This window comes from Chenopodium album, chromosome 18 (assembly GCF_948465745.1).
Source record: "Chenopodium album chromosome 18, dcCheAlbu1.1, whole genome shotgun sequence".
NCBI lineage: Eukaryota > Viridiplantae > Streptophyta > Magnoliopsida > Caryophyllales > Amaranthaceae > Chenopodium > Chenopodium album.
Window position 1 is genome coordinate 9,445,961 of NC_137851.1, and position 15,921 is coordinate 9,461,881.

Sequence of the window (15,921 nt, forward strand, 5' to 3'; positions counted from 1 at the left end):
TCTTTTGTCAGGCCGATCACTTATTGTTGATTGTAATCGAGCCGATTACTAAATCATGTCAAATTGCTTATAGGGGCTAACTGGCGTACCAAGGAACCCAAAATTGCTGAGCCAGGTCTATATGACCACATCATGAAGCCACGTGACCTGTCGCCGCACCAGCGCATGCCAGAACTTCTGTCGCCGCGATATCGTTCTGAACTTTCAATTTGGTCGTTTCCTTACAACCAAATCTGCTCAAATATTTTGCAAATTAAGGCTCTTCATCTCCATATAATTTTGCTCAAACTTCTCTCATCTTGAAAGAATCTCATATATCTATACTCGCGGTTTTTCGAAAAAATCCGGAAACATTCTTGCTCGCTGGAATGTACCTGCATCTATATTTATGACTATAGGACTTTGCTCATATTTTATTATATTATATTAGGGTTGACCTAAGGCTTAGTGTTTCTTGACTCATTGACTTGTCATGACTCGACTCAAAGCGTTTGACACATGTGTTAGACTCCACTCGATGTGATATGACACAACATGACTCAATGTACATGACTCGTGTGTAAAGTGCGACTTGAAAATGCAAAAAAGCAAAAATTTTCCGTCATTTTTGTGGAGGGTACCGACTTTCTCCCGAAAAAGAAAGACGTGAAAAAGAATCGAAGTGTTTGATGGTGCATGTTGAATGAGCTTAATCAAGTATATGCATTTGATACTATCCCTCAAGGTGCAAGGATTAATTCATCCTAAACTATTTTAGTTGACTCGATTATGAAAGTATTTAGGTAACTTAGGCATGGAGGCTAAGTACTTCATACTTCTTGATACAATGATGATTATAAGTGATGAGTGATGTTGATATGACAAAGCATGCTTCAACGTTATGCCAAGACTTCATGACAAAAGGTTCCTAATTGGAAGTCTATTTAGTCATGTATCTGTGATGTGTGTGAAAGTAACACTAAAGTTAGGCTACAAAGGCTAAGTGTATGGAAAAGTATTATTTGATAAGAGTCAAATAATGATGACTCTTAGGCTAGGTAGGCTAATGATGTAAGGATCAAGCCCCCAAGTCTAGCTCTAAGTAAATAGGGATGAGCATTGGAAATCCCTTGATATGATCATGGTGTAAGTGTGTGAATGTGAAAATGAATGCATTTTTATTATGGCCGCACCTCAATATGAGGTTGCCTACGTATCCTTTAGGAATCAGGCCAAACGTAGCTCTAGCCAAACCTCACACAAGTGTATGTATACCTCAAAAAGGTCTTTTAAGGGTTGTAACGTGGTTAGGCTAAAGGTTAGAGAAGAAGGGGATAAAGGCTCAAGGACCTAAATAAGCCCCCCAAGGTGTGCAACCTTGCTTTTGAATCTTTATATTTTTTTATGCTTGAGTTTTTCTCATTTTTGAGCTCTTTTTTTTTTGTTTATTATTATTTTTTTTGCTCTTCTTTTTTTTTGCTTTTGCATTTTTTTATTTTTATAAGTGTGGGCAATCCCGATCATGCAATCTATCACTCACTTGGCATTCATGTTTCTCAGGCACGGTACCGAGCACTCGATAAAAGACGCAATCTGAGACATGTTCTTATCAAAGATATTTTTATATCCAAGACATTGGAACACTTGCCCTTTTGTACACTTTTATTATATTTTTATCACTCAAGCTTTTGTATTTAGAACATGCATAAGTTGCACACCATCCCATCCCAAGGTTAAGTAGATGTGGGTTGAAAAAAGAAAGGTCTATCGTTAGACGAGGCTCAAAGTGGTTTATCAAAAAAAGGATTATATATTTAAAGGGTGAAGATGATATGACATGGCTACAAGGGGTGCCTCAAATCATTGGTATACCTTGTGCTTAATTCGACCTTGATTCTATTTTATTTTTTTTTGAATTATGCAATGCAATGATCATATGCAAGAAATTAAATGCTCATTTTATTAAGGGGAACAAAAATAAAAAAAAAAACCTATGTAATAAATCTAAGGAAGACAAAAGGTGCCTATGCTAGACTTATAGGGGAAAGGTTTGAAAAAAAAAGAAGAAGAAAGCATGAAATCTTAGTGAGAAGCTTGCCTTGTATTTTGTCTCATCATTACTCTTTTTTTTATTATTATTATTGTCAATCACATGACTCGAACTCGATTCAACATGCATAGATGGGAAGAGATCATGAAAGAATGAAGGGAATGGTATGTGTGGAGAAAGTATGTGGAGTGTAGGAAGATGATGTAGATGAAGAAATATTGAAGAAATAGGAATAGAATGGACCCCCACTCAAATGACGGAAAAATCGACTCATGCATGAACCTAAGACATGGTCATGGTAACATGTACAAAGTGTGTGCTAAGAATAGTGAGTGTAGGTGAAATGTTAAGACTTGTGTCATGACCATGTGGCTAGACTATGTGACTAGACTTAAGCAAAGACTAAATTAAGACTTCACATATATGCATTAAACTAGACAGGCTGTGGTATTTTAGTCATAACTTTTAATCAGTGACTCTGATTGGGACGAAACTAACTCCAAATTAAAGATAAAACTCGGGGCTACAGATCCATAGGTTATACGACTCGTGGTTCTTCCTAGAACTCCGGCTATGACCAAAACAAGTTGACGCATGTGCAGTATACGGGAATAAAAATCCGGGTTGACTAAAAGGAACTATGACTCGACTTTAGGCCTTTTTTTAGTTAAAATTAATTGATTAATTAATTAAACGAAGTCTTTGACTCTTATTGTATGACCATTGGACTTTAAGTGCCTAAACTCAATTAAAGACTTAAACATGGTTTGAACCATTAATAAAATGATAAACTGATTAGTAGACTGTGAATTAGACTCGTCGTGATGACTCGAGCAAGAAAACTGGATTGTAGCTAAAACAACAGGACTGTCGCCACTGTTTAGAGCCTGTCGCCAGACGACAAAACTGTTGCCAGGCGACAGACACTAAACTGCTGCGCCACAGTCCAAATTCCTGTGCCATTGCTGGAACATTAATCTGGACTGTTTCCAGTAATTTTACTCTAAATGGACATGCCTAAAGTCGTACTAAGTCGAATTGATTGATTTATTAGCCTTGAATTAATTCAAAATTAATTAATTAGACAAAGTCCTTTTAGTCATTAGTCAATTCATTTAGTCTTTAACACAAGTCAAACAAACGGTTAGCACATATATAATAAATTCAAGCAAGGGTGCACAAGTAGTTCACATAGTCACAAGATGAGTTTGCAACCTAACCATGGCTCTAGTTCTCTAAAGTTCGAGGATATGGTTTAAGTCAAAAAAGGTCCATGGTTAAGAATCCATATGCATTGCACACAAGCCTACCGGGAGGGTTGGAGCGAATGGACAGGATTCCGCGAGTGCGAGATGAAATCGGACTCGACTCCATGGTTTGGTGGATTCACAAACATTACACGTACCCAAATCTGAACTTTACACATGATCGTGGGATATTCCATTGGGCAGGTGAAGCAGGAACCCCCAGAGGGTTATTTCCATATGTAGAACACATATGGGTTCATAAAAGTGAGAAAATGACTCAATCAATAAGCAAAATCGAGCCAACAATACTAGAAATGGTCAAAGCAAGAAGGCAGACCCCTGGCTCGGTATTGGAAGAACTTGGCGCCAGACTACAGGGACTGTCGCCGCAAAAAAGCTTCTGTCGCCAGGCGACAGATCTGTCGCCAGGCGACAAAAACTTTTTACGGGCGACAAGCCCTGTTTTCTAGACGCTAGTTCCTACATGCCTTGGCAAGTTTCTGTGTTCTTCGAATTTTCCAGATTTCGCATCATCTTTTCGATTCTAGTCATGAAAGATATTTCCCAAATTTCCTACGTGTAAAATTCCTATGGATTGACTCATGGGGTACTTCCATGAGGACCTTTTAATGCATATGACAATAATGTTAATCAAATCACGCACATGAAATACTTAGAATTTTTCAAGTCTCATCCGCTCATTCTAAATAATTGCCAAAATTAAATAAATTTCAGGAATATAAATAGAAATCCTCCCCAGTGGAGTCGCCAAAAACTGTAGGGAATATTTCAAGCATTACGATAACCCCAAACTTGAACCCCACTGTGATCATACACTAAAGCACGGTGGCGTTCCAAAGGGAAAGAAAAAGAGCAAAAAGAGTCGCCAACAAGTTTTAGGAACTTGTAAACCCAAAAGACAATCCAAAGGACCGTCAACTACTCCATAAGGTCTTGAACCAAATAGGGTCCGGGGATGAGGGTACGAATCCAATCTACAAAAGAAAGGACCCGCCCTATAAAATAGGCCTCTACTTTGTTCTGCTCGTATTCATGTGCGCTTTTCGAATAACATACAAACATTATATTGAACCTACCCTGTTTATCTATGTTGGTTGAATATTAATGCACAAATAAAACTATTATTGGCGATCACTTGACTTAAAATCACATTAGCCTAAACCAAATTAATAATTATCTTATTAAGCGTGATTTCAAGTACAAATTCCCTTTAACAATCATAAAAGGTGTGATCAAGCAATAACAATAAATAATAAATAATATCAAGCAACATAATAATAACGATGATAATAGCATGATAAGGCATAATAAAGCTTAATAATAATAGCAAGATCCTAGGCATGATACTAACAAGATTAATAACAACTCCTAGCATGTCACTAAACAATAAAGATCAAAGCTTTAAACTTAACATGGCACTAACATGATAACATAATATTAGAAATAAGTAAAGGCACCCTAAACATGATACTAGAAAGCATAAAATAACATCCTAACATGATACTAGGAATTAAATACATCCTAACATGATACTAGGAATTATAAGGCAATAATAAACAAATCTAAACATGCTTTCTACATTGAAAGAGAGTAATAAGATTACATACTTTGAAGCCTCGTACCTCTTTCTAATAACAAAATACACAAGTTAGTAAACTTCAATGAAAATAACAAAGAATAATTAAAGAACTAAAGAATTAAATTGAAATCAAATTAAATAAAGTTTTGACTAGTTTTGGACCAAACCCTCAGAAATTATCAACCTTGCACGTCTAGGGCGAAGGCAACTTCGAACTTGGCTAGGTGTCTCAAGATCTTGTGAATGCGGAATATTGTTTGTAAAAAGCTAGTTTAGAAAAAGAGAGAGAGAAAAAGCTATATTGCTTAGAGGGAGAATAGAGAGAATTAAGGAAGAGTTGATGAGAATTGATGATTGTGAATGATTTCTGAAAACAGGAATTCGGACCCTATTTATAATGAAAAATAATCCGGAAAAACATAGAATTTGATAAGGAATAAAACTCCACGCTGTCGCCAGGAATTAACTCTGTCGCGACGCGACAATGTCTGTCGCGCGGCGACAGCCTGTATTAGCGCATTTTTCTTCACGCGGAATCCGATCTTTAATCAACTTGATCTACGGAATCCGCACAGAAGATAAAATACGTATTTTTAAGATAACAAAACAATATTTTATTCCAAATAAAAATCTTTAAAAGATAATTAATTATTAATTCTAACAACATTAGAATTAAAAGGAACTTTCTAGAAAATTCTAGAAAACTATAATTAATCCTAATAATTTTAGGAATAATAATTAATATTGGGCCCTCCTCTAGATCATTGGGCCGTATTAAAATAAATAACCGGGCCCAGTTTAGTATTTTGGCCATAACTTCCTCAATATTCATCGGAATCGGGCTTATAATATATCGTTGGAAAGGTCTCTTCGAGCCCCATCCATCTACACCGTTATTGGACCCTTATCATGGACCAAAATAAACTGAATGGACGTTTTCAAATAAAATAAGTCATTTTCAAAAACAGAGAGAAAAGAATTTAACTAAAACTAAACCGCAACACTTGGCTCTCGAATCACTTTCACCTAATTCGATAATAACACAACGTGCAAGGCATTCATCACTGGGTTTGGTTTTGGGGAGACACAAATGGGTGTCTACACAAGTTTGAGTGGGGGTGTTAGATATATTGGTAATGAAGATGCTGATGGAGAAATGCCAGGTGGATACCAATCTGGCAACAACACGCAAAAGGTGTGAGGCTCAATCATAACAGAATATAGCTGGAGGAGAATTAAGTTTGTTAAGTAGATAGTTACAACCACTTGTAATAAATAGAGCTATTAGAGCTATTTTTCATAATTCACTCAATTACTCTTTCTCTCTCATCTTTCTCCCTCTAGAAATTCTCTTTGTAAATTCTTCTATTCTAATGCATTAGTTCTAGTTTTTGCCCAAGCACGAACTTTGCGGACAGTGCGATGAAGGCCTTAAATCTGGTGTTCTTTACTGTTTTAATTCATTGCTCAGCTTCCGTTGTTCAACTTTGACATTTTCGGATAGTGTTATTACAATTGGAAGACAATTAAAAGAAGAGTACGAAGAAAAAGAAGAGAAAAACAAAAGCCAAAGATGAAACCAAGCGTTGACCACCATCACCCATTTTTTCTTGCGAGCCTTCCGGTGACAGCATGGAAGGAGAACTAGCCATGGGTCTGATGCCAGTAAACAGATTAGAGAACGGAACAAAATTATATATCAGCTGGCAATTCGGCCCGATGAACATGCTCGACAACCTGCTTAAATTCCCCGCACAAGGAATCGTAAAGTTCATAAAGCCATCCATTAAACAGCTTCGGCATTGATCTCTACTAAGATCAGGAGTACATTGCACCAAACAATACATTTTCTGATATTCAAAATAACTTCTCTCTTCTACACCAAAGTACCGCGATAATGATTTTTTCGTGACATTGTTTATTAGCCCGGTGAAGATTGACTCGATTGTCCGCTCCAACTCACCTCCATCTTCTATACCATTATCGCAAGCAAGATAAGGGTACGTCGTTGTATCCAATGTTGAAACGATTTCACGGTTAGCATAGCGTAATATGCACTCCTAGCAGAAACAAAAATGTGCATTTGTCAAAAAATAAATGTATAAATACTTTCTCTGTTCACTTTTTGTAATTCAACAATTTGACAAAACGTGAGACTCATTGGAGTTTTTTAGGAGATAGGGTATTTTTTACAAATAATACCAATAAGTTGGTATCTAAATTTAGATAATCAAAAAGAAAGTTGCTAACTTTAAATACCCAACTTTAAGTCTCGCAATTTTTGCAATTCAACAATTTAACCAAAACGAATTTCACATTTTTAATCAAATATGTTGCAACTAAAAGTGAGCGATAGACATTACATTTAATTTGTAAGTGTAACCTTTGAAATTAGGCTTATGTATACCTCATATATGATTATGGCCTCTATTGCGGAGCAACTATTCAACATTTTCTTCGTGGCCGTCTCCACGCAATCATGGCATGTTTGGAGTGTGAAGTCAAGCCGACAATCGTATAAGGCATGGACTTTGCTGAAGGCGTCTGCATCTGAGCCTGCGGTGAAGTTGGAGAAGGTGTTGGAGGAAGAGAGGGCGGTAAGATTAGAGAAGGCATTCAAGAGATTTGTGTGGAAAAGGCTATTTTCAGTATAGTTTCCCTTTGTGGAATTACAATTCACGCCTAATGTAAGATATTTTTTACTAGTACTAGTACTAGTACTAGTAGTCTGAATTACAAGAGAAAAAGACAATAAGATGGGGAGAAGGGAGATGAATTGCCAGGCCGTTGACAAAAAAAAAAAAACTAAAATTAAAGGCTTATAGAACCATACTCCTATATGATCTTGAGAAGAAATTTTATACTATCTAGAGGTCAGCCATATCAATTTTACCAAAATAATCTACAATAACATAACGAATATTCTGTCTTAATCTACAATAACATATATATATATATAACGTCTAATGTCACATCACAAATATAATTTTTTTTTTTTTAAAAATATAATTTTATTGTCAAAATTAGTACAGAGTAATGTAGCAAATATATTTTGTTTTTAAAAAAATGTAACATATAAATTCTAACATGAAACTGTACGTATCTAGAGGTGTCAAAACCGACTTGATCTGAAAAACACCATCCGTTATGAACTTTATATAATTTAACCCGACAACTTCTGACCCAAACCCAATTAGTAACTGACCTAGTCTTAACTTACTCTCGACACTGATTTTAATTTGATTGACCAGACTAGAACTCGACCCCAAAACAATTGGACCAGCCTTGAATTCAAACCAAACTAGTTTGATCCAACCAAAATTTAACCTGATCCAAAATTTCTCAACAAATACCCAATTCCATCCGATCAATTTTAATTTGACCGAAACTAATATTAATATGACTTGATTGTAACCCAATATGATCTCAAACCATACATAATTTTAAACCCAATCTATTATTAATTTTTTTTTTTTTTTTTTTTTTTTTTTTTTTTTTTTTTTTTTAACATTGACATAAACATAATTACTTCGATTCATGTAATTGTTTGTTATATTAATTGTTAAGAACTTTCTTTTGAAAGGGTTAGCTGTGAGCATAACAATTTTAAATTTAATCAATTGTGGCTATCATCTATCAATTTGTCAATAGTTCATTATTACTTATCAACTCACTTATGAAGATATGATAAGTCATCGAAAATTTAATTTAAATTTGACTTAGACATAAAAATAACACAACTGATCTAATGAGAAAACTAATACTGCTTAAGTGTTGATGACAAGATATGAAACATGATACATGATGACTTGATAGTAACCCAACAATAAGGTAATTTACTAACTCAATAAATATATCAAGTTTCATCAACTCGATCCAAATTCTGCAAACCCAAAGAGGAATTATATTGGTATTGACCAAATATTGAATCAACCTTATCCTAATCAAACTGAACTGCATCACTGAATTAATATGAACCGAATCGAAATCAACTTGACCCAAAGTCATCCGACCCAAAATTAACCATGTCAAATCGATTTTGAAGCCGATATGAATTTATCAAAATCGAATATGAACCGTTCTAAAGTTGAAACGACCCAAATCCGACCTTGACTTAGCAAATTTTGACTTGAAATTGACCTGACCCAAACCGAGATGGGTTAAAAGGGTAACCTTGACCCGAACATATTAGACCCAACGTAGTTCAAACCAAATTCCATTTGATCACTCAAATTGACACCCGAAATGTACCCCCTCTGCCTTTTTGTTCATTAATTTTTTTTCGCTATTAATTTTGTTAAAAAATGCAATCTAACATTCAAGACTCATTCTCATACTTTTCTTAAAAATAAATCTCAGGTGATCCACAGCTAAAAGTAGTAAAATTAATCAAAAATGTAAAGAAAAAGAAAATAATTAAAAATATTAGTCTGCTGAAGATAGTTGAAAGTGAATGTTGATGATAGTTGATGAAACTCTTTGCGTAGAAGTAGAACCTTTTTTTTTTTTTTTTTAATTATGATGAAAATAAAAATATTATGAAAAAATAGCTATAAATTGTTTGGTTCTAAAAAAAAAAGCTATAAATTGATTGTTTGCCCAGCAAAGGTTTTTATTTTAAGAATTAATTATATATATATATATATATATATATATATATATATATATATATATATATATATTTATTTATTTATTTGAAAACATTGGATTATAGGCTAGGGATATACTAGTACTAGAAGACCTTATCTTCTATCATAATTAGAAATGATATTAAGGTATCATTGGATTCATGCTAGGGATTTTGAAGGTTGATTGAAAGTGAAGGTTGATTCGCACAAAAAATGAAAAAGTTGGATAGTCTTTTAAGGAGATAAGGAGTGTAGAAGACCTAATTCTGCCGTCCAAATGTTGTCACTAATATGGAGTCTCCCTTCCTTACTAACTAATCAAATGTTGGCCGCCCTGATTGTAATCATTCGTTTTCCTACAAAATGGAAAAAATACCTCGTAAGACTTTTGGCAAGGGAGTATGTTTCGCGCAAAATGGAATTTATATTTTGAAAAAATACTAATAAAGTACTACTCGTATGAATTTAGCCACCTTGGCGGTGTCACTGACGTGCAAGTACAACTGTACAAGTACCTGTATGAAGTTGACATAATATTATACGATGTATTTTAAGGATTTCAATTCTCCTGTTGATTGGTTCCTTTTCAACATTCAAAATCCAATTTAAATTATTACTTACAATATCCCTAATATTATACGACGTATTATTAGAATATTAAGCACATAACGTCATGGTACCAATGATATATTGGCCTAGGGTTAAAGACTATTGGCCTAGGGTTAAGACTTAGAGCTCATGTATTCTCCACATGCCTTCGTATTTTATATTACCTCATTGACTTATTTGGATAATAAATTATAACAATGAAGTAAGCCGCCATAATTATCTGTTATGATGGTGATTCAGTTCTAAATATAGAGTAGGGAATGAATAACATAATCACTCCACAGCTAGTTAGAAAGGCCAAATAAACTTTCTCTAATTAAATCTTATTTCTATTTTTGTTGCCTATTAGAGGGTTGCCTTTCACTATCAAATTACCTCATGTACACCCAAGAATAACTATTTAATGATCATTATTTTAATTTGTAGAGATAATATTGACAAATTTAGTATTAACAAATATTTTTTTTTTTTTTGAAAACAGTATTAACAAATATTTTACAATGAATGTAACCGCCTTGGTGGTGTACAAGCACCTGGACGAGTTTAGGTTCACATAATAAAATACGAAATAATTTCAATTTCCCTATTGATTTCTTCACTTTCAATCAACCTTCAAAATCCAATGATACCTTAATATCATTTCTAATTGTGATAGAAGATAAAGTCAATGTGTTTCAAACAAAAAAAAAAAAAAAAAAAAAAGATAAAGTCAATGAGTTGAATATAAATGAAATACGTATGAATAAACAATAAAGATAATAAAGAATTCAATCGAAGCACAATGAACGGCGCGATTCTCTATTATGATGACATTTAATTTAATTAATTTATTTATTTATTTTCTTTGAGTGAAGAATGATGACATTCTAATTTTAAACAAAAAACGAATATAACTCCATGATCGATTAGAAAAGTGAAATATAATCCTTCATTTTTTTAAGGTTAGTAGCACTAATTTTGTAAGATCAAACTGTTTGAATTTTTAAGAAAAAGTTGATTGATTTATACAATAAATAAAATTATTATGTGAGATCTTGTTATTATTAAGATTACATAGTATATAAAAATGGCAAAATCAATAAATGACCTCGGAACATTAGATAAGATGACTAAATCAAATCAAGAATATTGAATTGAAATAAACATTACTTACACCAATTGATGTGAGATTTGACATGCATTGCAAATTAAAGATATGAATCATCTTAACTGATGATGATACAAATATATACTCAATGAATTTTCTTACAAATGGAGGAAAAACTATAAATGGTACAACTCTATAAACGAGAAAATAAACACCCTTCATTTGCTGTAAATTAATTGCGATATTATAATTTATACATTTGTCCATACACAAAATTAATCATTAAAACTTCTTTGTTTCAAAGTAGATAATATATACATAGAGTAGTCACACGTTAATTATGAGAAATATAAGAGATAATGCATTAAAAGTTTAAAACTTCTTTGTTCACGTGAATCACGTCAGATAATAGCGTTTATTATAGTTGGTTGAAATATGTTTATAAATGATTAAAAAAAAAGGATGATTTTATAGTAGTCATCCTTTTTTTATTAATATGATTTTTTTTAATAGAGTAATCATCCTTATATTGACTACCCTTGTACTAATTGTTTTTGGCTAACTTTGATTTATTTTTTAATGTTTAAATTAAATATAAATTATTATCTTATTTTTAAAATTCATTAATTAATCTTTTTACAAAATTTGAATATTTTTTAACTTTCCTAATTAATTTACAAAATTCAGTTTTTATTATTACTGAAATTAAAAAATAATTCATCAATTAATTATGAAAATATAAAAAAAAACATTATAATTAATTTTGAGATAAAAATAAATAAAAAAAATAGCTAATAAAAAATTAGTATAATGGTTTCCATTTTAAGGACGACTACCATAGAATTTTCATATATATAAAAAAAAAATGATAATACATACTACATTTTTTTTTTCCCTTTTTTGACGGATTGCTGGATTGGTAATACATTTTCAAATGTGTAATTTATCTTCAGCTCTTGACAACTACTCATACATGATATGATGATAGTACTAACAAAATACTATTATATGTAATGACTATCTAGAATATTCCCTTTAAATATTTCTCTTGAATATAAGTATATTACATATATTGTTATGAACGCAATAATGTACACAATTTCATCATTAGACGAATTAAAAATATTTCCATCAACTAAACAGTAGAATTTCCCATCAAGAAATCCAATTTTGCTAATTAACTCTAGTATTCCAAGTAGTAAGCAACATAAGTTAGCCCAAACAAAGAACCATGCATACTATAACTTTCACAATTGCAGTTTTACTGCTCTCTTCTACTATCCCAGCAAACTCGTTAGAGCCAAAGACCATGTTCACTGCCCCGAAGATCACGCAACCCGGCTGCCCTCGCAAATGCGGCAACCTTACCGTCCCCTACCCATTCGGGGTCGGCTTGGGAGCCAATTGCTCAAGAGGCTTGTGGTACGACGTCTTTTGCATGACATCTTACGATCCTCCGAAAGCATTCCTTATACCAGCCGAAGATAAATTTAAAAAAGGAATAGAGATCCTCGATATATCTGAAACTCATATCCGTCTTAAAAATCAAATTGGTTACATTTGCTTCAATTCAACAAACGTTACATCACCTAGATTTTCCGATATGATTAATTTCGTGCTCCTCACCAAGGCCTCTCCCTACAGTGTGTCAGGTATGAAACAAGGCACCTTCTTACTAAGAAAAAATCATAAAGATCTTATTTAATTATTAAGGATTTGTTATGAAATATTTGTGGATATCCATTATCCTCCCTTTTATCATTCAAGAACAATCTAGATCTAGGGTTTATATTCTTATCCAACCAAACCCTAATTATATTGTATGTATATATATACCTAATCATATGGAATAAAAATATACAGATTGATTCTCTCTCCATCTCTCATATTTCTTCTTATTTTATAACACATTATCAGCACCAAAGCTCAATATAATTGATCAAATTAGTTTTACGACGCATATATAATTCATCCGTGATCAGGTATGTAGTCACCCCTATTTTGATTATGTTATAGAATTTCTTGAGTAACGTGAGTACAATTGATCATTTGCACAATAGATTAGTTTCTTTTATATTCTTCTGCTTTCAATTTTCTAATAAACCTACCACCCAGTAAAACATGACATAATCAACTAGCAACTTTACCATAAAACTATACTATGATTTGGTTAATTATCTAGTAACATGCATGATTAATATTGTAGTGTTTAAATCCTTTTCTCAATATAGTTTAGGATGCATTACTGTGTAGTTCCGAAGTCTGCAATCTTATTTCTGCAATTTTGTTTAATAGTTATTTATATGTATTATTAGATCCAATTCTTTTAACTTACTACCTTGAGTGATTAATATTAATTTATTTATTTTACGCTTGTATGATGTGATAATTTGACATATTAAAAGGTAATTTGATGGTAGTGGCAGTGTAACATATCTATATGCAATTTAACTAAGTGGTGATGAGTGTTTTTATCACATATATGATGATGACTGATTTTCCATCTTCGTTGATTTACCTTGTACTCCGTATTACAGTACCAATTATAGATTTATTTGCAAAGCTGGTCGGATTAATAATTTTCTTGGTTTTGATTGACTTTGAGATTAATCCTAGTTTTATCTTGAATAAGTTTGGTTGCTTCATATTGTTTACTCTGTGTTTGGTTTAATGTAAGGTATAGTAAATAAATTATGTTATTTTAATATATTTATATTATAATTTTGTTTGCTGATTTTAAAATCGTAACCGTATCTTATGCCATAAAAGAAATTAATTTATTCCGTGAGTGTCATATTGCTAATCAGAGAATATATGTACAAATTACAAGCTAAAAGTTAGGCTACAAATTAGCTAACTAAAAGATAATGTTTGACAGTGTTCTTTGACACACTAAAATAGCTAAACGTTTGCTAACACTGAGGAAAGTACGTATACTAACTATATTAGTAAATAAGATGTATACAAATACTTATAGATTAGAATACTTCGTATATGATAAACATATTCTAACAATATCAAACTTGATTAGCTTTATCCTAAGAATATCAATTACTTATGATATTCTATGATAAATATATCTATCTAAGTGATTTCCAAATTAATAAGTCCTCAATTATAGTATTTATTTTAGATGGCATGTTTAGACCTTATACTCCGTAAGATAGATGACATGCGTTCGGTATATTGGTATATTAAGTTCACTACTAAAGAGTATCACACTAGTTTTGATTTGTTATGGAGAATACTTATTGGGTTATAAGTCTATCTAGTTGTTAAAAGAGCTTAACTTTGATTGAATTAAGTGACTTTAATTTGATGAGTATGGATTAAACTTTGTGGACTAAATTTTCATGGAAATGCAACGAAGTCTTTAAAGATGATCAATATTGCTTGTATTTTATGAATGGAATTACTTGTATGTGGGTGATAGTCTCATTGACCATATGAATATTTGCTATAAGATATTTAAAACCATTATCAAGAAATATAATTCATGAGTATGATTTAGCTCTTTGATGATAGATAGCATTGTTTTTAATTATCTTTTTGATTGAGATTGCAATATTTGAATGCATGATGTCATATACTTAATTGATTATATGGATATTTCTAGTTGACCTCGAATTATGTTAATCATATTCCATCTTGTTTTATTTTATTCATTTATTTTGTTAATTAGATGGAAAAGGAGTTGATTGATAAATTATAGTAAGGGATGATAATATGAAATCCGACCTATAATTACTATGAAATGGTCAACTTTCAAGCTAATACTCATTCGCATCCCCATTTTGGGACTTGAAGTTTCACATTTTGTTCTTTTAATACTAATGACATGCTTATAATGCTGAAATATTGATTGATGTATGATTGAATTTAGTTATATATGATCTCATATGTCTATATAAAGTTGGTTTATAAAAATGATGAGTAAATTGAACATGAAAAGGACTTGAAGTTCCTTAATTTATAAAGGGTCAAAGACACCCAAAATATTAATATGAAGATACATATATGATTTAGAAATTTCTATTATTTTCTAAGGTATGTTGCTAATATACCATTCATAATACTAATGTGATCCTATAAAAATTGATGATTTAATTTATAGATTACTAAATTTACTCAATCTCGAAAGTAAATGAGAAATTAGAGGTTTAAAAAGATAACAAGGTTGTTTGTATGTTTTTTTTTTTTTTTAATTATAATTCATTAAAAGGTTCATAAGAATATCTATTCAAACAAGTAATAATGTTATGACGAGTTCAAGAAATTAATCACAATATTGTGAGCAGCTAACCTAACATATTTATTATGCCCCTACTTATAAGAGTTTAATATAATTGGGTAAGAGTGTATAAGAATAATTTTATTATGCTTGATACGGCATTGCTAATAGAATTTACGCCTTAAAAGGTGAAAGAGATTTAAACATTGTTGGATTCATTTCATACCCCATATGCAAGGATTAAGGGGAGATTATATCTATTCCATTATTTTATGTAATCCTTGCACCTAAATAATAAAATATATTGATGGTCAGTTTGGTACTTATATACATTATGTCAACGATTTGTTTTAATAGAAGTGGCTACATGTTAATCCATATATATTTCGAAATGATACCATCCTGAAGATGGATAAAAAATAAATGTCATTAATCATATATATACTATTTGTAAATGCTCCAACTAAAATTGATGTCCTAAAAGGAGGAC

At 31.9% G+C, this 15,921-nt stretch overlaps 1 protein-coding gene across 1 annotated transcript; it reads right to left on the reverse strand.

Annotated features, from left to right (window-relative positions):
* Nucleotides 1–6,402: 6,402 nt before the first annotated feature.
* Nucleotides 6,403–12,511, reverse strand: LOC145591754 (cysteine-rich repeat secretory protein 38-like). The gene is made up of 3 exons (XM_081648257.1): nucleotides 12,440–12,511; nucleotides 7,284–7,604; nucleotides 6,403–6,936 (listed from the first exon to the last, which is right to left on the reverse strand). The coding sequence occupies exons 1-3, from the start codon at nucleotides 12,509–12,511 to the stop codon at nucleotides 6,403–6,405; spliced, it is 927 nt and encodes a 308-aa protein (XP_081504383.1).
* Between the last annotated feature and the right edge of the window lie 3,410 nt (nucleotides 12,512–15,921).

Bases quoted from the DNA above. Each gene is read 5' to 3' on its own strand.
- LOC145591754 (XM_081648257.1), bottom strand. From the start codon at position 12,511: ATGGTCTTTGGCTCTAACGAGTTTGCTGGGATAGTAGAAGAGAGCAGT. The intron at 7,605-12,439 runs GTATGCATGGTT...CTTGTAATTCAG, and splicing joins CTGCAATTGTGAAAGTTATA to ACTACTAGTACTAGTACTAG. The intron at 6,937-7,283 runs GTATACATAAGC...TGTTTCTGCTAG, and splicing joins AGGCCATAATCATATATGAG to GAGTGCATATTACGCTATGC.